This window comes from Ornithorhynchus anatinus, chromosome 7, assembly GCF_004115215.2.
Source record: "Ornithorhynchus anatinus isolate Pmale09 chromosome 7, mOrnAna1.pri.v4, whole genome shotgun sequence".
Lineage (NCBI taxonomy): Eukaryota > Metazoa > Chordata > Mammalia > Monotremata > Ornithorhynchidae > Ornithorhynchus > Ornithorhynchus anatinus.
Genome location: NC_041734.1, coordinates 1926789 through 1950041, shown reverse-complemented (window position 1 = coordinate 1950041; position 23253 = coordinate 1926789). Strand labels below are relative to the sequence as shown.

Here is a 23253-nt window from a genome sequence, read left to right as displayed (position 1 = left end):
TGCTCCCGGAGACGTGGTCCCTTCTCCACGGCAGAGCGCTCCGCCGGTCCGTCCTTAATAATTGGGGCATTTGGTAAGCGCTTACCGTGTGCCGGGCACCGTGCTAAGCGCCGGGGCGGATCCAAGCCAATCCCACCTGGGGCTCTCCATCCCCATTTTCCAGATGAGGGAACTGAGATCCAGAGAATAATAATTGTGATAGTTGTTAAGCGCTTACTATGGGCCCAACCGTACTAAGCGCCGGGGCGGATCCAAGCCGACGGGGTTGGACCCGGTCCCTGCCCCACGTGGGGCTCCCCATCCCCATTTTCCAGACGGGGGAACTGAGGCCCAGAGAAGTGACTCGCCCAAGGCCACACGGCAGACAGGCGGCGGACCGGGGATTGGAACCCGGGACCTTCCGACTCCCGGGCCCGATCTCCCCGCCGCTGCCTCCCCCGTCTTCCTTCGGGAATCGATCCATCAGTGAGCGCTTGCTGGGCGCGGAGCGCTGCGCTGAGCACTTGGGAACGGGTGCCGGTTTTGAGCTCGGTTTAAGGGCGTCCTGACGAAGCCCTTCCCGAGTCCTGCCCAGCGGAGCCGGGTCAAGAGGAGCAGAGCTTCGGTGCTGGGCAGTCGGTGGGATTTACCGAGCCCTTACCGTGTGCAGAGCACTGTACTAAGCGCCTGGGAGAGGCCAATACCTCGACAGTAGACCCATTCCGCGCCCACGACGGGCTTACGGTCTAGAGGAGAAGCCACGTCCGCTGGGAGACCTGGGGCGAGTCGCGTCACTTCTCTGGGCCTCAGTTCCCTCCTCTGGAAAAGGGGGGATAAGAGTGCGAGCCCCATGTGGGACAGGGACTGATTGACTCGTGTCTACCCCAGTGCTTAGAAGAGCGCTTGGCACATTGTAAGCACTTGACCATCGTTATTATTATTGCGCTTAAGTACCATGATGATGATTATTATTATTAGAGGGAGGCCGGGGGACTGGGAAACTGATTCCATTCCAGAACTTCCCCACCTCTCGTCTTAATCCTAATAATGGCGTCGGCTGGGTCAGCGACGAGGTCGATGTCGATTATGAGAAACTTCACTCCTCCGGGCCTCGGTTCCCTCCTCTGTCAAAGGGGGATGAAGACCGCGAGCCTCACGTGGGACCGCCCGATGACCCCCGTATCCACCCCGGCGCTCAGAACGGTGCTCGGCACGTAGTAAGCGCTTAAATACCGACGTTATTCTTATCTCTTATTAAAAACTGATCGATCCCCTCCAATCAAATGGATCCAGAATAGCCGTCTAACGACGGTATCGCGGGAGCGTTTTAGTGGATTGGTTGTTTTTTTCCCACTTCGGGAAATTAACGGTCTCTTTTCCAATCCCCCAAAGGAGAAAGGTCTCTCCTGAGCGCAGCAGGGCCCCGGGCAGGGATGGAGAGGGGAGGGTCAGGGAGGTTGGACGGTCCCGGCAGGGTCACTGGGGGAGAGGCAGGGATGGAGAGGGAAGAGTCTCCCGATTAGACCGTGAGCCCGCCGTCGGGCAGGGATCGTCTCTATCTGTTGCCGAATCGTCCCTTCCAAGCGCTGGGTACAGTGCTCCGCGCGTAGTAGGCGCTCAATAAACACTATCGAATGAATGAATGAGTCGGGGGGGGGGGGGGGGGACCGAACGGCCTGGCGAGGCCGAGAGGGGCCGGGGGCCGGGGGCCTCGGCCGGAAGGAGCGGGCCGGGCGAGCGTGGGACGGTAAGGAGGACTTGGCCAGGAAAACCGGCCCCGTCCGGAGGGGCCGCGGGCCGAGGGCCCCGGGGGGGCCTCCCACCGGCTCCGAAACCCGAGATCGTCGTCCGTGCGCGGCCCAGCTGCGGGTTTCCGGTCCCGGGGCCTCCTCCTCCTCCTCCTCCTCCTCCTCCTCCTCCTCATTCCCGCCGGACGGTCGCCGCGTCCCTGCTCCTCGCGGTCGGATTTCCTGCGACCGACCCTCTCGGGTTCCGTCGCCAGCCCCCGCCGAGGCCGGGCAGAGCCGCGGAGACGTTAGCTGATGAAAGGCCCCCCTCGGTGGGTATCCCCCTTCCGTCCCCCCTTCCCGGCCCCCCGGCCTAAGCACCTCCTATCCCCGGCCCCCTTGGGTGGAGATTTAGGAATAATAATAACGATGGTTTTTGTTAAGCGCTTACTATGTGCCAGGCACTGTTCTAAACCCCGAGGGAGATGGAAGGTCATCGGGCTGCCCCACGTGGGGCTCTCAGGCTTCATCCCCATTCGACAGATGAGGGAACTGAGGCCCAGAGAAGTGAAGCGACTCGCCCGAAGTCACGCAGCCGACAAGTGGAGGAGCCGGGATCAGAACCCACGTCCCCTGTGCCACGCCGCATCTCCAACGCGCTCCGCCCTCCGCTCTTTCCTGATGAGGAGACCCTGCCCGGCTCTGGTTCAGCGAAGCCCCTCGGCCCAGAGGAGCAGCCTGGCCTAGTGGGTAGAGCCCGCGGGCCTGGGAGCCAGAGGTCGTGGGTTCTAATCCCGGTCCCGCCACTTATCTCCGGTGTGACCTCGGGCAAGTCATTTCACTCCTCTGGGCCTCAGTGACCTCATCTGGAAAATGGGGATGAAGACCGTGAGCCCCCTGTGGGACAAACCGATGACCTTGTACCCCTCCCCCAGCGCTCAGAACGGTGCTCGGCACGTAGTAGGCGCTTAACAAACGCCATCATCATCATCATTCTCTGGGCCTCAGTTCCCTCGTCGATAAAATGGGGATCGAGACCGTGAGCCCCACGGGGGACGGGGACCGTATCCGACCCGATTTGCTTGGATCCACTCCAGCGTTTAGTACGGTGCCTGGCGCGTGGTGAGCGCTTAACAAATACTACGGTTATTACTATTATTCTTATTCATTCCGTCGTATTCATTGAGCACTTTCTGCAGGCCGAGCACTGTACTAAGCGCTTGGGAAAGTGCAATCCAGCTAGAAAGAGGGTCGATCCCGACCCACGCCGAAGAAAAGCCCCAGCTTCGGCCCCAGAGGCCTCCCCTGCCCCCAGTCGGGGTTGGGAGTGGGGGTCCGGGAGCCCACCCCGATTCTCCCCGGCGGGCGGAGAGCGGCCGAATCCCCAGTCCGGCAGGGAATCCGGGCCTCCACCGCTGGGATTTTCCCTCTGTCCTTACAGGGACGGCTCTGGAAAGCTTTGGGCAGAGTTGGGACCAAATGTAGCGGCCGGGGGAGATGGGCGGAGGGGGAGAGAGACGGAGACGGAGAGAGACAGATGCTCAGACAGCATCCTCATTCATTCGATAGTATTTATTGAGCGCTTACTATGTGCAGAGCACTGTACTAAGCGCTCGGAGTGAACAAGTCGGCAACAGATAGAGACGGTCCCTGCCGTTCGACGGGCTTACGGTCCGATCGGGGGAGACGGACGGACGAGAACAATGCTCGGTCCGCCCTACTGAGCGCTTACTGCGTGCGGAACGCTGGACTGAGCGCTTGGGAGAGGCCGGCACGACAATAACCAGACATTCCCTGCCCACAACGGGCTGACGGGCTGGGGTAGGGGGAGACAGTCCGCCCCCAACCCAGAGATCGGGGTTTCCAACGCCCCCCCTACCCCCCCTTCAACCGTACCCCCAAACCCACTCCCTCCTCACTCGGTTTACAGCCAGAGCCTCCCCTGGGGAGGCGTCCACGGGCCGAGGCGTCCACGGTTCGGAGCCGGGAGCTCCTCGGAGGGGAGGACGGTGCCGTGGCCTGTCGGCCGGTCATCTCTTTTCCCTCTACGGCGTTTGTTAAGCGCTTACTATGTGTCCGACGCCGTTCTCAGCTCCGGGGTGGGGACGAGGTCGTCGGGTCGGACGCAGCCCCCCGTCCCGCGTGCGTTTCACGGTCTGGACTGGAGCCCTCCCGATCCGCCCCGCCCTGGGCTCTGTCCGCTGTCCCCACTAGAGAAGCAGCGTGGTTCAGTGGGAAGAGCCCGGGCCTGGGAGTCAGAGGTCATGGGTTCGAATGCCGGCTCTGCCACTGGGCAGCTGGGTGACTGTGGGCGAGTCTCTTCACTTCTCTGGGCCTCACTTCCCTCATCTGTAAAATGGGGATTAACCGTGAGCCTCACGGGGGACGACCCGATGACTCTGGATCTCCCCCAGCGCTTAGAACAGCGCTCTGCACATAGTAGGCGCTTAACAAATACCAACATTATTATTATTATTATTATTATTATCCCTTAGCACCACCTGAGACCCCCCCCAGCACCCAAACTGTGGTGTTGAGGCCTGGTCACGGATGGAAGGTTTTTAGGAGGGGGTGAGCACGCAGCTGGCGAGAGAGAACGCGAAATGGATCGGTGGGAGGGAATTCGCGGTTCCGTTGGACTCTCCCAAGCGCTCGTCCAGTGCTTCGCGCAGAGGAAGCGCTCAATAAACATGATTGAACGAATGGATGGCTAAGCAGAAGGGAGGACAGGGATTTCACCTCCATTTAAAGTTGCGGGAACCGAGGGCCAGGGAAGTGAAGCGACCGGCTAAAGGTCACGCGGCGGACGGGGGAGGAGCTGGGGTGAGAACCCAGGGCTTCGGGCGTCCGGGCCTGGGCTCTCTGCCGGTGCAAGCCGGACTTCTGCCCCAGCGGGCTCGGAGAGCCAACTTACGCCTCCTCGCTGACCTCCCAGCCTCCCGTCTCTCCCCACTCGGGGCCGTACTTCACTCCGCTGCCGGGATCGTCTTTCTACCAAAACGTTCGGGCCCCCTCCTCAGAAATCTCCAGCGGCTGCCCATCCGCCTCTGTAGCAGACAAAGACTCCCCACCCTTGGTTTCAAAGCCGTCCATCATCTCCTCGCCCCCTCCTACCTCACCTCCCTTCTCTCCTTCTCCATCCCAGCCCGCACGCTCTGCCCCTCCGGTGCCGCTCACCTTCTCCCTGGGCCTCCGTCTCGTCCACGTGGCCGCCGACCCCCGGCCCGGAACGCCCCCCCTCCCCTCTCCCCCGCTTCCCAGCTTTACTGAAGGCCCATCTCCTCCAAGAGGCCTTTCATTCGTTCAGTCGCCTTTATTGAGCGCTTACTGTGTGCAGAGCACTGTACTAAGCGCTTGGAAAGTACAATACAACGATAAAGAGAGACCATCCCCGCCCGCGCTGGGCTTACGGTCCAGAGTCGGGGGAGACGGACAAGCAAGACGAGTAAACGGGCATCGCTATAAATAAATAGAATTATATAAATAACAAACCCCCACTTTTCCTCGTCTCCCACTCCCTCCTGCGCCGCCCTGACCTGCTCCCTTTGCTCTTCTCCTCCCTGCCCTCCCCACAACGCTTAGATAGGGATCTATCATTTGATTTATTTATATTGATGTCTGTTCATCCCTACCGGTGTCTGTCTCCACTCCCCCACCCCCCCCGCCAGACTGTCGGCTCGTTGTAATAATAATAATAATGTTGGTATCTGTTCAGCGCTTACTATGTGCAGAACACTGTTCTGAGAGGGTAATCAGGTTGTCCCACATGAGGCTCCCAGTCTTCATCCCCATTTTCCAGATGCGGTCACTGAGGCCCAGAGAAGTGAAGTGACTCGCCCCCAGTCCCACAGCTGCCAAGGGGCAGAGGCGGCGTTCGAACCCATGACCTCTGACTCCCAAGCCCGGGCTCTTTCCGCTGAGCCGAGCTGCTAACCTTAGTCGTCGGAGGCAGCGACTGTCACTCTCTGTTGCTGTGCTGACTTTCCCAAGCGCTTAGTCCGACGTTCTGCACCCAGTGAGCGCTCAATAAATACGAATGAAGGAAGGAAGGAATGAATGAGTGAGTGATTGAATGAATGGTCGGGGCCTAGGCTTGAGCATTGCGCCGCCTCATGGCTGGAGGCGGCCGGTGCAGCCGAGGACTGTCCACCCTTGCTGTTCAAACCAATTATTATTATTAATAATAATAATAATAATGTTGGTATTTGTTAAGTGCTTACTATGTGCCGAGCACTGTCCTAAGCCCTGGAAACAAGCAGTGATCAGTCAGACAGTCAGTAACCGTATTTAGTGAGCACTTACTAGGTACAGAGTGGCTCGGTGGAAAGAGCACGGGCTGGGGAGTCAGAGGTCATGGGTTCGAATCCCGGCTCTGCCCCTTGGCAGCTGGGTGACCGTGGGCAAGTCACTTCGCTTCTCTGGGCCTCAGCGACCTCATCTGTAAAACGGGGATTGAGACCGGGAGCCCCACGTGGGACGACCTGATTCCCCCGCGTCTACCCCAGCGCTTAGAACGGTGCTCGGCACAGAGTAAGCGCTTAACAAACGCCAACATTATTATTATTATTATTACAGAGCACTGGTCTAAGCGCTTGGGAGAGGACAGTAGAACGGACACAGTCCCTGCCCACAAGAAGAGTATTTATTGAGTGCTCAACCATGTGCAGAGCACTGTAATAATACCAATAATAATAATAATGTTGGTATTGACGATGGTGGTGTCTGTTAGGCACTTACTGTGTGCCAGACACTGTACTAGGCGCTGGGGTGGATACAAGCGAATCGGGTTGGACGCGGTCCCTGTCCCACGTGGGGCTCCGGTCTCCATCCCCCTTTGCCAGGGAACGGAGCCCCAGAGAAGGGAAGTGACTTGCCCAGGGTCTGGCGGCAGACAAGTGGCGGAGCCGGGATTCGTGATTTAGTGGAAAGGGCCCGGGTTTGGGAGTCGGAGGTCGTGGGTTCTAATGCCGGCTCCGCCGCCTGTCTGCCGGGTGACTTTGGGCGAGTCCCTTCACTTCTCTGTACCTCAGTTCCCTCATCTGTCAAACGGGGATGAAGACTGAGAGAGCCCCACGGGAGGACAACTGGATGACCTTGTATCATCCCCAGCGCTTAGAACAGTGCTTGGCCCATAGTGAGAGCTTAACAAATACCGTCATTATTATAACTTGCTGACTCCCAGGCCCAAATACCATCACTATTATTTATTATTATTATTATTATTATTCCCAGGCCCAGGCTCCATCCACTAGGCCACGCTGCCTGCCTTTCCCCGCCGAACACCTCTCGAGATCTCTTAGCAAGTTCCGACAAGCCCCACGGGGGTGTTGTCCATCGCGGCCAAGGTAAACACGACGGGGTTATTAACTTTCCGACGCTCCGGTTACATTACGCTCTCCGTCTCCCCGGCCGATCCTCCGAAGAGGACGGCCTACGGATGACTAGAAAGAGTATACAGAGTAGGCAGCCCTCGTCGCCGTCCTCAAAGATATTACCCCCTTCCCCGTTGGGGGCCGGAGCGTGCCTCGTCTATAAATACACCGAGCTGCTTCTCTTATTATTAAGTGCCAAGCACCGTCCTAAACACCGGGGGAGATACGAGGTAATCCGATCGGTAGAGTGACCGGAACCTAGTCGGCGCTTAGCCGACACCGTTATTATATTATTATTATCATCATTATTCCATCCTGTGGGGGATCCTCCCAGCCTCCCAGGGGCTCCTCCGCGGGATCGATCTCCCCCCCCCCGGGGACCCCCACGGTGCCAGCCGACGATTTCCAAGGGGGGTGGATGACCCGTCATCCCGCTCCCGGGGCTCCCTCTCCCACGGCTAACTGGTCCCGGAGGGGCGTCGAGGGGGAGAAGCAGACCAGGCCTGGTCGGCGTCGGCCGCTCGATCCGCACATTCTCCCCGGGGCCGACGCTCACCGTCGCCCCTGAACGTTAACACGACACTTCACCGGCCTCCCGGACTCTAAACATGCAACAACGCATTTATTCGAAGCGGGGTGGCCGGAACGTCGCGCCGGAGGAGGTCGGCGGGCCTCCCCGGAGCTCGGGGCCTCAGCAACCCCGGAGATCCGGCTTCCCGCCTTTCCCTGGGTTCCCCTTGGCTTCTTGCCGGATGGTGTCGTATTCCAGGACGGCTAATTCGGAGAGCCTCTGTAGGTATTTGGGCGGGGCGCCGGTGAAAGGATTTCTGAAGCCGCAACCTGCCGGGAGATGGAGAGTCGGTGGTCTTTACTGGGCGCTTGCTACGCCGGTCGTACCTACTGAACGCTAGCCGCGTGCGGAGCGCTTTGCCGACCGCTTAAGGAGCGCACGATATAACAGAGGAGCACGGCCTTCGTTGAGTCCGGTACTCTATACTCGCCCCAGCACTTAGTACGGGGCTCTGCACACAATAAATGCTCAGTAAATAACACTGTTCGGTTAATTGACGACAGCCTAGGACGTTGGGGAGGAGAGCGTCGACGGGGAAAATGAGGAGTTTGGTTCACTCCGCTCTGAAACCCTGCAAAGCCCTATTTGTCGAGCGCTTGCTACGTGAGGAACACGCTTGGGAGAGCACGATAGCCGAGCACTGTACTAAGAAGCAGCGAGGCCTAGTGGAAAGAGCGCCGGCCCGGGAGTCGGAAGGACTTGGGTTCTAATCCCGGCTCCTCCGCTTGCCTGCCGCGTGACTTCTCTGGGCCTCGGCGATCTCATCTGGGAAAGGGGGTGAAGACCGCGGGACTGTAGCCAACCTGCTTGGCTTGGAGCTACCCCAGCGCTTAGAACGGTGCCCGGCACAGAGTCAGCGCTCGACAGATCCCGTGATTATTATTATTATTATTATTATTCAAATGGGGTTCCCTTCATCCCCAGAGACCCAAGACGTCATCTCGCGCCTCCGTTGGGAGAGGAGTGCGTCAAGCAGCGGCGTTCCGGGGGACCGGGAGAGGGGCTGCCGAGGAGGAACCCGGGAATGGAGACGGTGACATTCCGGCCCGGAGAAGGGACCGGTAGGAGAAACCCCACCGCGCTCACAGTTCAGTGGTTCCTGCGTCGTCCGGACGGTTCCCCTTTCTCCGCTCCTCCTTGACCTAAGAGATCACGGGCACCTCATAACTACCTCCTCTTGTAATAACCGTGGCGTCTGTTAAGCGTTTACTCCGGGCCGGGCTCTGTACTAAGCGCCGGGGTGGATACAAGCAGATCGGGGTTAGATACGGGATTAGAAGCCAGGACCTGCGGACTCCCCGGCCCGGGCTCCATCCGCTACGTCTCCTGTCCCCGGCTTTCTCTGAGACCCGCAGAGGCAGCGTGGCCTTGTGGACGGAGGCCGGGCCCGGAGTCTGGGGACCCGGGTTCTAATCCCGCCGCCGCTTGCGTGACCTCGGGCCGGTCACTTCCCTGGGCCTGTTTCCTCATCTGTAAAATGGGGATCCGACCCCCGTCCCCCCCCCACCCCTTTAGACCGGGAGCCCAACGCGGTCCGGGGACCGTGTCCGACCTGCCCGATTTACCAAGCGACCGGCACAGTGCTCGGTAATAATTATGGTATTTGTTAAGCGCTTACTCTGTGCCGAGCACTCTTCTAAGCGTTGGGGTAGGTCCACGGCCATCAGGTCGTATAAAGCAGCACGGCCTAATGGCTAGAGCCGGGGCTTGGGAGTCGGAGGTCGTGGGTTCTAATCCCGACTCCGCCACTTGGCAGCCGGGTGACTCTGGGCCAGTCGCTTCAACTTCTCTGGGCCTCGGTGACCCCATCCGTCAAATGGGGATGAAGCCTGGGAGCCTCCCGGGGGGACGACCTGATGACCTCGTATCTACCCAGGGCCCGGCACATAGTAAGCGCTCACCAAGCACCGCGACTACCATTATTAGAGATTCTAGCCGAGCCCCGGGGACCCGTCCCCAAGGACGCTCTTCCCCGGCATCCCCAGAAAGGAAGTTATCCGGGAGAAGGTCACGGACTCCATCGCCGCGCCGGCGGCCGGGGACCCCCCGGATCGGCCCATCCCGGGGCTGAAACGGCTCCGACTCACCCCCGGGACGGGATGGGCGGGAAGCCGCCCTCCTTGGCCTCTCTCCTTCCCGGCCCCACGTCGCCCTCGAGGAGGCGGCTTCTCTTCCCGGCCGTCCCTTTGCTCCCGGACGGTGGAGATGAGCAGAAATCCAGCACCGTGCGGAGAAGCTCCTTCTCCGGGGCCGGCGGGGAGGGCCAGAGGGAGAACGTTGGGGGGCAGCGGGACTCCTCTCCCTCGGACTGGCTACAACGAAACCATTCAGTGGTATTTACCGAGCGCTTCCTGCGTGCGGAACGCCGCGTACAGCAATCAACGGACACATCCCCCGCCCACGACAGTGGAGCCCCAAACTGACCGTCGACGTATCAGTCGCTCGGTGGTATTTACTGGGCGCTTCCTGTGCTACTGACTGGGAGGGGACACTAGAGTAGGGAATAATGATAATGATGATTGTATCTCTTAAGCGCTCGCTGTGTGTCCAACACGTACTAAGCGCTGAGGTAGATGCAAGGTAAACAGTCCCCACGGGGGACTCACAGTCTCAATCCCCGTTTTGGAGAGGAGAGAACCGAGGCCCAGAGAAGGGAAGTGACTTAGCCGAGGTCACCCGGCAGACAAGGGGCGGAGCCGGGATGAGAGACCGGGTCCATCCGGACTCCCGGGCCCCGGCTTTATCCACTAAGCCACGCTAGACGGCGGCGTAGACGGGCCGGGGTGGTGACTGGGGTCGACGGGGGGTCGGGGGAGGGATGTCACCCGGGGCTAAGCACTGTACCTGGTCGTCAGGGTCAGAGCAGCCTCCCTGAGTGGCCCTTTACGCCCCCGAGAAGTCGGGACTTGAGGGAGGAGGCTTGGCATCTGGATTTTCTCCTGGCAGGATTTCAGCCCGAACGCAGAGGAGAATTCTGGGAGAAGTAATTATAATAATAATAATGACGACGATGATGATGGTACTCGTGAAGCGCTTACTATAGGCCAAGCACTCTTCTAAGCGCCGGGGAAGATTCAAGGGAATCAGGTTCCCCCCGCCCACCCCCCCCCCCGTGGGGCTCACGCTCTTCATCCCCATTCTCCAGAGGAGGTCGCTGAGGCCCAGAGAAGTGAAGGGGCTCGCCCACAGTCACCCAGCGGACAAGCGACGGAGCCGGGATTAGAACCCACGACCTCCGACTCCCCAGCCCGGCCTCTCTCCCCCGAGCCCCCCGGCCGCCGAAGCTCAGCCGGAGTCACGCTCCCCATCCAGTCGGTCGTATTTATCGCGCGCTTTCCGTGCGCGGAGCACTGGACTAAGCGCTCGGAAGAGGGCAATAGAACAATTCTGCGTCGCCCCCGCTTCCTCCCTCTCTTCATCCCGTCCCCTCCCGGCCCCACCCCACTTCCCTATCGATTTCTTTATCGATTTCCAGTCACGTCCGTCTCCCCCCCCCGGCGACCGTCAGCTCCTCGTGGGCAGGGGACAACCCGATGACCTCGTATCCCCGCTCCGGCCCTTAGAACAGCGCTCGGCACACAGTAGGCGCTCAACGGACGCCGCGATTACCCTCCATCGGCAAGACCCCCTTCCCTCCGACCGGTCGGTGGTTGGTTGGGGCCTCCTCCGCCGGCCAGGTGGGCGACGGCGGAGAACGGCCGGGCACCTTTCCTCATCTCGCGGGTCCGTAGGGCTGCCTGCTTCCAGTTCCCTTCCAGGAAGAGGCAGCCAGCGGGCAGGCCGCGGGCCGGGCGCCCCGGACCGCGGCCGCCTTCGGGAGACGGCGCTGGCGTTTTCTTTCCTTCTTTCGGCGACGGGGAGAGCAGGGAGCCGCTGCCTCGGACAGGGGAAATAGAGACGCGGACAGGGCCGTTACGAAGAGAAGATCCCCGGGGTGTGTCAGAGCCCAACCGAGAGCTCACCTCCTCCAGGAGGCCTTCCCGAACCGAACCCCCCTTTCCCTCCGCTCCTCCTCCCCGTCGCCCCGACCCCCTCCCTCCGCTCTACCCTCTTCTCCTCCCCACGGCCCCGGTGCGTAATTGGGATTTTCCGCCGGCGATGGATCTGCCATGTCGCAGGGAGCCATTTCCCTTCCCGTCCGACGCCCGTAGGCCTCGATGGGCCATTTTGATCCCGTCTTTCCGGTCGGACCAGGCCCCGCTGAGAATTCCCGAGAGCTCCCGGGCCTGCTCTCCTTTCCGTCCGGAAGAGGCCGGGTAAGGGTCTCAACTGAAGACCCAGATGGGCGCGATTCTCCAACTTTCTGTTTCTCTGATGGTGTTTCTTAAGCGCTTACTATGTGCCAAGCCACCGTATCGAGCGACGGGGCAGACGGAAGCCAGTTGGGACGGACGGAGTTCCTGTCCCACATGGGGTTCCCAGTCGTTAGAGAAGCAGCATTCGTTCGTTTTCATTCGATAGGATTTATTGAGCGCTTACTATGTGCGAAGCACCGGACTAAGCGCTCGGAGAGTGCGATCCGGCAACAGATAGAGACGGTCCCTGCCCACGGACGGGCTCACGGTCTGATCGGCTCAGTGGAAAGAGCCCAGGCTTAGGAGTCGAAGGTCGTGGGTTCTAATCCCGCCTCCGCCACCTGTCAGCTGGGTGACTTTGGGCGAGTCACTTCACTTCCTTGGGCCTCAGTGACCTCGTCTGTAAAATGGGGCTGAAGACCGTGAGCCTCACGTGGGACAACCCGATGACCCTGTATCTCCCTCAGCGTTTAGAACGGTGCTCGGCACATAGTAAGCGCTTAACAGATACCAACATTATCACTGTTATTCATTCAGTCGGTCGTATTTATTGAGCGCTTACTGTGTGCCGAGCACTGTACTAAGCGCTTGGATAGTGCAATTTGGCAACAGTTAGGGACAATCCCTGCCCAACGACGGGCTCACAGTCTCGAAGGGGGGAGACGGACAACAAAACGAAACAAACAGTTTTCATCCTCATTTTCCAGATGAGGGAACTGAGGCCCAGAGAAGGGAAGTGTGACTTGTCCAAGGTCACACAGTCGGAGCCAGGATTAGAACCCAGATTTTGCCAGCTCCCAGGCCCGGGCTCTAGCCAATAGGTGATGCTGCTTTTCTCCTACATGGGGGATTCTTTTTTTTTTCTTTAATGGTATTTGTTAAGCGCTTACTATGTGCCAGACACTGTTCTGCTTTGCACATAGTAAGCGCTTAACAAATACCACCATTTATTTATTAACTCGTAAGAGTGTTTGGCACATAGTAAGCGCTTAACAAGTCCGCTAATCGTTATTGAAGGAGCGGGGAGGAGGAGTTGATGGAGGGGGAAGAGGTGATAAATCCGGGCCCAGAATAGGAGACCGAAATGGGGGATGGGGTGGTCTCCTCTTCATTTTTTTAATTTGATCTTTGTTACCCCCCCCACCCTGTGCCAAGCCCTGTTCATCCATTCATTCAGTGGTATTTACTGAGCGCTTACTGCCTATTTACGGTGTGTTACTGTGTATTTACTGTATGTTTACTGAGCGCTTACTGTGTGCAGAGCGCTGTACTAAGCCCTTGGGAAAGTACGATACAAGCATAAACATACACAATGACATCCCCAACCCACAAGGAGCTTGGAGTCTAGAGGCGGGGAGGCAGACCTCAGTAATAATAATAATAATGTTGGTATTTGTTAAGCGCTTACTATGTGCAGAGCACTGTCCTAAGCGCCGGGGTAGTTACAGGGTCATCGGGTTGTCCCACCGTGAGGCTCCCGATCTTCATCTCCATTTTCCAGATGAGGGAACTGAGGCCCAGAGAAGTGAAGTGACTTGCCCACGGTCACTCAGCGGACAATTGGCAGAGCCGGGATTGGAACCCACGAACTCTGACTCCCAAGCCCGGGCTCTTTCCACTGAGCCACACTGCTTCCCATGTAGAAATAAATAAAATGACAGAGAGGGATCTGAGCGGTGTGGGGCTGGGGTCGGGGAGGGGAAGAGCAAATCTACCCGGCTCTGCCACTTGTCAACTGGGTGACTGTGGGGCGAGTCACTTCACTTCTCTGGGCCTCAGTTCCCTCATCTGTAAAATGGGGATTAACTGTGAGCCTCACGTGGGACGACCTGATGACCCTGTATCTCCCCCTGCGCTTAGAACAGTGCTCTGCACATAGTGAGCGCTTAACAGATACCGACATCATCGTTATTATTATCACCCCAGCGCTTAGAACATTACTTAGCACATAGTAAGTGCTTAACAAGTACCATAATAATAACAATCATTATTATCTCTACCCAAAAAAACAGAAACCAGTCATTATATGGGGAAAGTAGACCAACTAAATCTGCCCCGCCCACCCACAGCATTTTCATTTTAGAAGCAGAACTAATAACAATAATAATAATAGTGACATCAGATTCTTCGACGGCTCCGTAAACGGTCCGAGCCCCTGCCCCAGGTGGCTTGAAACTGTCGGTTTCCAGACTTCGGATGGGTCTGGGGAGATGAAAAGGGAACTAAATGTTGCGGCCCCTGAGTTTAAACAGTGGAAAAACTCCGGTATGTTAATGGAACGTTGTTTAGATTAATAAAAAGGACCACGGTAACCACCCCTCTCTAACGTGAAGAAAATCGTGAAATTCCTAGCGAAGGGAAAAGAGACGATAGCTCGCCCCACCTTCAAAACTTCATGGAAGGCCCGTCTCCTCCGGGCGGCCTTCCCCGACTAAGGCCTCCTTTCGTCTTCTCCCACTCCCTTCTGGGGCCCTTTAGAATTTAGATGTAGATTTATTTATTTCGATTTAGATCCCTTTAGATTTGCTCCCTTTGTAATTGTAATAATGTTGGTATTTGTTAAGCGCTTACTATGTGCAGAGCACTGATACAGGGTCATCAGGTTGTCCCACGTGAGGCTCAAAGTCTTCATCCCCCTTTTCCAGATGAGGGAACTGAGGCCCAGAGAAGTGAAGTGACTTGCCCACGGTCACACAGCGGACAAGTGGAGGAGTCGGGATTCGAACCCATCGCCTCTGACTCCCAAGCCCGGGCTCTTGCCACTGAGTCACGCTGCTTCTCCACCTTCTGCTGCTTTATCCACCGCCCCCCTCAGTCCCGCAGCACTTACGTCCATATCCATCATTTATCGATTTCCATTCGCGTCTGCCTCCCCGCTCGAAGACTGTCAGCTCACTGTGGGCAGGGACTGTGTTATAATATTCTATTGGACTCTCCCAAGCGCTTAGTACCGTGTTCTGCACTCAGTAAGCGCTCAATAAGTACACCTGATGGATTGGAACGAGACGGTTCAAGGAAAGGCAAACAAATATTAATCGTTTGTTGATTTCTATTAAGGTCTGTCTCCCCCCGCCCGACTGTCGTCTCACTGTGGGCAGGGACTGTGTCTGCTATAGTGTTTTACTGGACTCTCCCAAGCGCCTAGCGCGGTGCTCCGCACACAGTAAGCGCTCAATAAATACACCTGATGGATTGGAACAAGACGGTTCAGGGAAAGGCCAACAAATAATGATTTATTGATTTCTATTAAGGTCTGTCTCCCCCCGGCCAGACCGTCAAGCTCACTGTGGGCAGGGACTGTGTCTGTTATAGTGTTTTATTGGACTCTCCCAAGCGCCTAGCACAGTGCTCCGCACACTGTAAGCGCTCAATAAATACAACTGATTGGAACAGGAAGGACAATAATTTATTGATTTCTATTAAGGACTGGCTGCCCGCCCAGACCGTCAGCTCACTATGGGCAGGGACTGTATCCGTTATAGTGTTTTACTGGACTCTCCCAGGCGCCTAGCACAGTGCTCTGCACAAGGTAAGCGCTCAATAAATACGACTGACTGAAAATGGAGGTTTCTGAAAGCAGTCTCGCCCTTGGCTCTCAGGAGAGGCGACAGAATCGGAGATGTTTCGCTTCTCGCCTTTTGGATGATGTCGTGTCCATTCAGTCATTCGTTTATTTATTCAACGGTATTTATTGAGCGCTTGCTGTGGGCAGAGCACTGTACTGAGCGCTTGGGTGAAGAAAATACAACAATAAACAGTCACGTGCCCTACCCGCAAGGAGCTTAGAGTCGGGTGGAGGGGCAACAGGCATCAGTAGAAATAAATCAAATCACAGATTTGGACTTAAATGCCAGTTGAGACAGTTGAGAAACACTGTGTGAAGCGCTTTGCCACTGATAAGCACTTAATAAATACCATCGGTTTTATAGTTATTATTAGCCTTCCTTCGCGAATGTCCCCATCTTACCCTCTTTAACACTCACTCAGCTTCCAATCGAGCAGTCAGTGGTATTTACTGTGCGCTCACATGGGAAGAGCACTGTACTAAACACAGAAGCAGCGTGGCTCAGTGGCAAGAGCCCGGGCTTGGGAGTCAGAGGTCGTGGGTTCTAATCCCGACTCCGCCACTTGTCAGCTGGGTGACTTTGGGCAAGTCACTTCACTTCTCTGGGCCTCAGCTGTAAAATGGGGATGAAGACTGTGAGCCCTTCGTGGGACAACCTGATTACTTTGTATCTCCCCCCAGTGCTTAGAACAGTGCTTGGCACATAGCGCTTAACAGATGCTATCGTTATTATTATTATTATTATTAGAGTCGGTAGAAGAGCCCGGGCTTGGGAGTCAGAGGTCGTGGGTTCGAATCCCGGCTCTGCCACTTGTCAGCTGTGTGACCGTGGGCAAGTCACTTCACTTCTCTGGGCCTCAGTTCCCTCATCTGTAAAATGGGACTGAAGACCGTGAGCCCCACGTGGGACAACCTGATGACCCTGTCTCCCCCCCAGCGCCTAGAACAGGGCTCGGCACATAGTAAGCGCTTAACAAATGCCAACATTAAAAGGAAAAGAAAAAACTCACGTTTGGAGGCGGCCGGGAGACTCCAGCAGCTTGAATTCTGGGGCCGGGAATTCTGGAATTGGCCATATTGGAGTCAGGGCCGCAAAGCCAGAAGAAAACCTCAACCCCCTCTACGATTCTGACTCCAGCTTCACCCGTCACCAAATGCGGGCTACGATTCTGAGAAGCAGCCTGGCTTAGTGGACAGAGCTTGGGAGTCAGAGGTCGTGGGTTCTAATCCCGACCCCGCCACTTACCAGCCGGGTGACTTGGGGCAAGCCACTTCACTTCTCTGGGCCTCAACTGTCAGATGGGGATGAAGACTGGGAATCCCACGTGGGACAACCTGATGACCTCGTATCCCCAGTGCTTAGCGCGGTGCTTGGCACACAGTAAGCGCTTAACAAATACTATCAGTATTATTAATAACTGGTTCAGTGACCTCAGCAAAGAAGGCATTGACATCAGGATAGGGATGGTGTCTTCCGATTCTATTAATTCGGACTTGTCAGACGCTTAATTCCCAGTTCCTGGATGGCCTAGATCTAAGAATTAGCGCCTCCCAATTTTGGCATTCGATGCGGTTCCCTTTACGGACTTCCGAAGTAGGGAATGATCTCTTCCTGGGGCTTCTAAGGTTCACGTGCTGAATGCCCTTCATCGAGCACGTCAAGAATACGTAGCAAAATAATAACACTACCAACGCTTTGCAAATAGTAAACGCTTAAATGCCATCATCATCATTATTATTATTATTGCTAAGCACTTACTATGTGCCAGGCACTGTGGGGATGATTACAAGCAATTCGGGTTGGACATAGACCCGGTCCCCCGTGGGGCTCCCAGTCTCCATCCCCATTTTCCAGATGAGGGAACTGAGGCCCAGAGAAGGGAAGTGACTTGCCCAAAGTCACGCAGCAGACAAGGGGTGGAATCGGGATTGGAACCCATGACTTTCTGACTTCCAGACCCGGGCTCCAGCCCCTCCACCATAGAAGGCAACATCCACTGTAGAGAAGCAGCGCGGCTCAGTGGAAAGAGGCCGGGCTTGGGAGTCAGAGGTCATGGGTTCGAATCCCGCCCCCGCCACTTGTCAGCTGTGTGACTGTGGGCAAGTCACTTCACTTCTCTGGGCCTCAGTTCCCTCATCTGGAAAATGGGGATTAAAAGTGTGAGCCCCACGTGGGACAACCTCATTACCCTGTATCTCCCCTAGTGCTTAGAACGGTGCTTGGCACATAGTAAGCGCTTAAAAATACCATCACTATTATTATCATTATCCATAGGTTAAAAAGGTTTCCAAACGCCCCCCCAGAGCTTTTCAAGAAACCTTCTCCCCGGAGAACAGGCAGAGGTACACCCTGGAGATCATCGATGCTATTTACTGAGCGCTTACCATGTGCAGAGCACTGTACTAAGCGCCTGGGAGAGCTGGTAGACATATCCCCTGCCCACAGAGAGTTTACATTCATTCCATCGTATTTATTGAGCGCTTTCTGGGTGCAAAGTCCTCTACTAAGCGCTTGGGAGAGGAGGATAGAACATCAGACACATTTCAGTGCTTGGCACATAGTAACCGCTCCCAGGTACTTAGCACCGTTCTTGTCGGTCAGTCCTATTTATCGAGTCCTTAACTGTGTGCAGAGCACTGTACTAAACGCAAGGGAGAGGACAATACAGCTTCTTAAGTACCATAATTATTCATCATTATTATTATTCCCTGCTCACAGTCTAGACAGACTAGAGAGGGGAGACAGACGTTAATGGCAATAAATTAATAGATAAGTAAATAGATTACAGACATATACATAGTCTAGAGGGGGAGACAGACGGTAGCATCAATTAGGAGGGACATTAAAATAAATTACAGGGGGACGTGCATTAATGGAAATGAATTAATCGATAAATAAATAGATTATGGACATACGCAGATTTATACATAGTCTACAGGGGGAGACAGGCGGTAGAATATATTAGGAGGGACGGTAAAATAAAATACAGGCGGACAGGCATTAATGGAAATAAATGAATAGATGAGTAAATAAATTACAGACAGATATATAGTCTAGAGGGGGAGACAGACGGTAGAATCAATTAGGAGAGACATTAAAATAAATTACACAGGGGCGTGCATTGATGGCAATATATTAATAGGTAAATAAATAGACTATAGACATATACAGATGTATACATAGTCTAGAGGGGGAGACAGACGGTAGAGTCGATTAGGAGGGACGTTAAAATCAATTACACGGGGACGTGCATTAATGGAAATAAATTAATAGATAAATGAACAGATTACAGACGTATACGGATACACACGTAGTCTAGAGGGGAGACAGACGGTAGAGTCGATTAGGAGGGACATTAAAATAAAATCCAGGTGGACGTGCATTAATGGAAATAAATTCATAGATAAGTAAATAGATTACAGACATATACAGATATATATATATATATATATATATATATATATATAGTCTAGAGGGGGAGATGAGACGGTAGAATAAATTAGGAAGGTCGTTAAAATAAATTACAGATGGACAGGCTATCTAAGCCCTCAACCCTTCTGTATTAAGCTTCACACTTTATCATTTCCCTCCTAATTTTCTCACCTCCCCTAGTCTGTAAGCTCTTTGAGGGCAGGGGGTTTTATCCAGCACAGTTCTAAGCGCTGAGGGGGAGATATAAGGTAATCACCCCCGTTCCCCCAGCGCTTAGAACAGTGCTGGGCACATAGTAAGCACTTAAATACCATTATTATTATTATTATTTCTCCCGCTCCCAAGTACTTAGCACAGTTCGTGTCAGCCACTCGTATTTATGGAATCCTTAACTTGTGCAGACCACTGTACTAAACGCCTGGGTGAGGACCATCTAACAATAAAGATCCTCCTCCTTCACCCCCTTTCCGTTCACCTGTCAATCAGTGGAATCGATCGAGTGCTGACTGGGTGCAGAGCACTGTCCTAAGCGCTTGGGAGAGTATTATCTTTGGATTGGACTCCCTTGAGCGCTTAGGACAGTGCTTTGCACACAGTAAGCGCTCAATCCCCCCCCCCCCAGCCCCTCTAGACTGTGAGCTCGTTGTGGGCAGGGGATGTCACTGTTTATCGTTGTCTTGTACCCTCCCAAGCGCTTAGTGCAGTGCTCTGTACACAGTAAGCGCTCCATAAATACGATTGAAATAGTAATCATTTTTTGATTTCAATTAAGGTCTGTCTCCCCCGCTCCAGACTGTCAGCTCATTGTGGACAGGGACTGTGTCTGTTACGATGTTCTGTTGGATTCTCCCAAGCACTTAGTAATAATAAATAATAATAATAATAATGTTGGTATTTGTTAAGCGCTTACCCTGTGCCAAGCACTGTTCTAAGCGCTGGGGGAGATACAAAGTAATAATAATGGTATTTGTTAAGCCCTTCCTATGTGCAGACACTGTTCTAAGCACTGGGGTAGATACAGGGTCATCAGATCGTCCCACGTGGGGCTCACATTTTTTTCTTTTAATCCCCATTTTGACAGATGAGGTAACTGAGGCCCAGAGAAGTGAAGTGACTTGCCCAAGGTCACACAGCAAAGTGGTGGAGCCGGGATTAGAACCCACGACCTCTGACTCCCAAGCCCGGGCTCTTGCCCCCGAGCCACGCTGCTCCTCTAGCACAGTGTTCCGCACACAGTGCTCTGCTCAATAAATGCAACTGATTGGCACCAGGTGGTTCGGGGCAAGGCAAACAGATATTAATCATGTATTGATTTCTGTGAAGAGGGGTGATCTTGAGCCGGGAAATAAAGGAAATTATTGGTAAGCGGGGAATCGAACCAGGCCTGGAATTTGGGGGGAGCGCTTTACAGCGTGCAGGGCATTCACCGAAGGGGCTGGGCGAGGACGACGCCACACAGCCGGTAATCACATTTCCTCCTTTCAGGTCTTTGGGGAGAGACAGATATTAAAATAAATGATGGATGTGGACGTAAGCGCTGAGGGTGGGGTGAATGTCAAGTGCGTAGAAGGGACAGATCCAAAGGCGGAGGTGACGCGGAAGGGAGAGGGATTAGGGCATTGAATGAATGAATAATAATAATTAATAATAATCGTGGTATTTAAGTAAGCGCTTACTAGGTGCCAAGCACTGCTCTGAACGCCGTTGGCCCCCGTGGGGCTCCCAGTCTTCATCCCCGGCTCTGCCCCTTGTCGGCTGGGTGACTGTGGGCGAGTCGCTTCACCTCTCTGGGCCTCAGTTCCCTCATCTGGAAAATGGAGATGAAGCCTGGGAGCCTCACGTGGGACGACGTGATGACCCTGTATCTCCCGCAGCGCTTAGAACAGTGCTCGGCACAAAGGAAGCGCTTAACAATTACCCACGTTATTATTAGCCCCATTCGACAGATGAGGGAACTGAGGCCCAGTGAAGTGGAAGTGAGGGTTTAGTCGGGGAAGGCCTTGTGAAGATGTGGATTTTAATACGGCTCGGAAGGGGGGGAGCTTGATTCGTTTAGTTGTTTTCTTTTTCATTTATTCGGCTCATTCGTTCGACCGTATTTATTGAGCGCTTACTGTGTGCAGAGCACTGTACCGAGCGCTTGAAAAGTACAACACGGGCAGTAAAGCGATGGCCTGTCGGATCCTGGAGGGAGTTGGAGATTAAGACTAAGTTCCACGGGGGACAACCTGATGACCCCGGATCTCCCCCAGCGCTTAGAACGGTGCTCGGCACATAGTAAGCACCTAACAAATGCCATCATCGTTATTATTATTGTTATTAAGGCCAAAGGAAAGGACTCTCTGTTTGCTGGGGTGGGTGGGTGGGTGTGGACGGAGAATAGAAGGGGAAATTAAGGATAATAATAATAGTATTTCGTTCGATCGTATTTATTGAGCGCTTACTGTGTGCAGAGCACTGGACTAAGCGCTTGGAAAGGACAATTCGGCAACAAAGAGAGGCCATCCCTACCCGACAACGGGCTCACAGTCTAGAAGCGGGGACGCAGACAACCGAACAAGTAGACAGGCATCAGTACCGTTAATATAAATCAATAGAATAACAGATATATGCACATCACGAATAAAAGAAATAGAACGATAAAATGGGAAGCGGCGTGGCTCAGTGTGGCAAGAGCCCGGGCTTGGGAGTCAGAAATCGTGGGTTCGAATGCCGGCTCTGCCACTTGTCAGCTGTGGGACTGTGGGCGAGTCCCTTCACTTCTCTGGGCCTCAGTGACCTCATCTGGAAAATGAAGACTGTGAGCCTCACGTGGGACAATCTGACGACCCTGGAAATCGCCCCCAGCGCTTAGAACAGTGCTCTGCACAGAGTAAGCGTTTAACAGATACCAACATTATTGCTTGGCACAGGGGAAGCGCTCAACAAATACCATCATTGTTCATTATGTTGGTCCCTCCACCCCCTCCCGGCCCAGCCGCGCTCACCCCCGGCCCAGCCGCCCCAGGGGGGTCTCCCGCGCCTCATCCTGCCGCCCCCGGCCCGGACTCCGTTGTTTCCCCCCCCCCCACCCCCCGTTGCTAGGCAACGGACCACGGGACCCCAGCCCATCTTTTTTTTTTTTTCCAACAGTATTTATTAAGCGCTTCCTCAGGCCCAGCCACTGGACGAAATCCTGGCCGTTCGCCCTCCCTTCCACATGCTCATTCCTTCATTCGGTCGTATTTATTGAGCGCCTACGGGGGTGCAAGGATACAGGATTCTATGTGCAGAACACTGAACTAAGCGCTTGGAATGTACAGTTCAGCCACAGATAGAGACCATCTCTGCCCAACTGTACTCTACTAATAATAATCATGTTGGTATTTGTTAAGCGCTCACTATGTGCACTGTTCTACGCGCTGGGAGAGATACAGGGTGATCGGGTTGTCTCACGTGGGGTTCAGGTTTTAATCCCCATTTCACAGATGAGGTCACTGAGGCACAGAGCAGTTAAGTGACCCGCCCACAGTCACCCAGCTGACAAGTGGGGGAGCGGGATTCGAACCCGTGACTAGGCGCTTGGGAGGGGACAACAATAAACAGTCACGTTTCCCGCCCACAAAGCGCTCACTCTCTGGGGCGGGGTGGGGGACTGTTTCTTAATCAATGGCCGATGGTATTTGTTAAGCGCCCGCTATGTGCCGAGCACCGTCCTAAGCGCTGGGGGAAAGACGAAAGTAATCAGGTTGTCCCAACTGAGGCTCACAGGTCTCATCCCCGTGTTCCAGATGAGGGAACTGAGGCCCAAAGAAGTGAAGTGACTTGCCCAGAGTCACACCAAGTGGCGGAGGCGGGATTAGAACCCCTGACCTCTGCCTCCCAGGCCCGGGCTCTATCTATTGAGCGCTTACTGGGGGCGGGGCACTGTGTGTGCTCCCTAGAGCCCGGGCCTGGAAGTCAGAGGTCGTGGGTTCTAATCCCCACTCCACCGCTTATCAGCTGTGTGACTTGGGACGAGTCGCTTCACTTCTCTGGGCCCCAGTTCCCTCACCTGGAACATGGGGATGAAGGCCGTGAGCCCCACGGGGGATGACCCGATGACCTTGATTTATCCCAGGCGCTTAGAACAGTGCTCGGCACATAGTAAGCGCTTACCAGATGCCATCATCATCATCATTACTTATAATTTGTATATCCATAATTTGTATATATATATTTGTATATATAATTTGCATATTTGTATATCCACCCCTTCCTCTCCCTCCAAACGACTGCTACGTTAATCCAATTAATTACTCATCATCCCACCCCACCCGGATGACTATCAGC

At 54.9% G+C, this 23253-nt stretch overlaps 1 protein-coding gene and 1 long non-coding RNA gene across 3 annotated transcripts; one reads left to right on the top strand and one right to left on the bottom strand.

The window, feature by feature from the left end:
- The first annotated feature begins 1941 nt into the window (after nt 1-1941).
- On the top strand, nt 1942-9011 carry LOC114813325. The gene is made up of 3 exons (XR_003761043.2): nt 1942-2038; nt 6939-7051; nt 8574-9011. It is a non-coding gene; the product is annotated as an uncharacterized LOC114813325 (long non-coding RNA).
- On the bottom strand, nt 7680-21994 carry C7H8orf89 (chromosome 7 C8orf89 homolog). Of its 2 annotated transcripts, none has more exons than XM_039912761.1 (7): nt 21930-21994; nt 16520-16571; nt 11290-11522; nt 10494-10623; nt 9737-9961; nt 8736-8791; nt 7680-7918 (listed from the first exon to the last, which is right to left on the bottom strand). In XM_039912761.1, exons 1-7 carry the CDS (start codon nt 21967-21969, stop codon nt 7770-7772), a joined length of 885 nt encoding a protein of 294 aa, XP_039768695.1. In that variant the 5' UTR covers nt 21970-21994; the 3' UTR covers nt 7680-7769. The 2 variants fall into 2 exon arrangements, with proteins under 2 accessions (XP_039768695.1, XP_007656223.2); XM_007658033.4 differs by having other exon boundaries at nt 11356-11522.
- Nucleotides 21995-23253: the final 1259 nt, after the last annotated feature.

Excerpts from the sequence above, each read along its gene's own strand:
- C7H8orf89 (XM_039912761.1), bottom strand. The coding sequence starts at position 21,969 with ATGAGGCGCGGGAGACCCCCCTGGGGCGGCTGGGCCGGGG. Across the intron at positions 9,962-10,493 it reads GCTCTGACCCTGACGACCAG|CCAGTCCGAGGGAGAGGAGT; the intron begins GTACAGTGCTTA and ends GTTTCGTTGTAG. Across the intron at positions 8,792-9,736 it reads CCGCCCATCCCGTCCCGGGG|GTCAAGGAGGAGCGGAGAAA; the intron begins GTGAGTCGGAGC and ends GTGATCTCTTAG.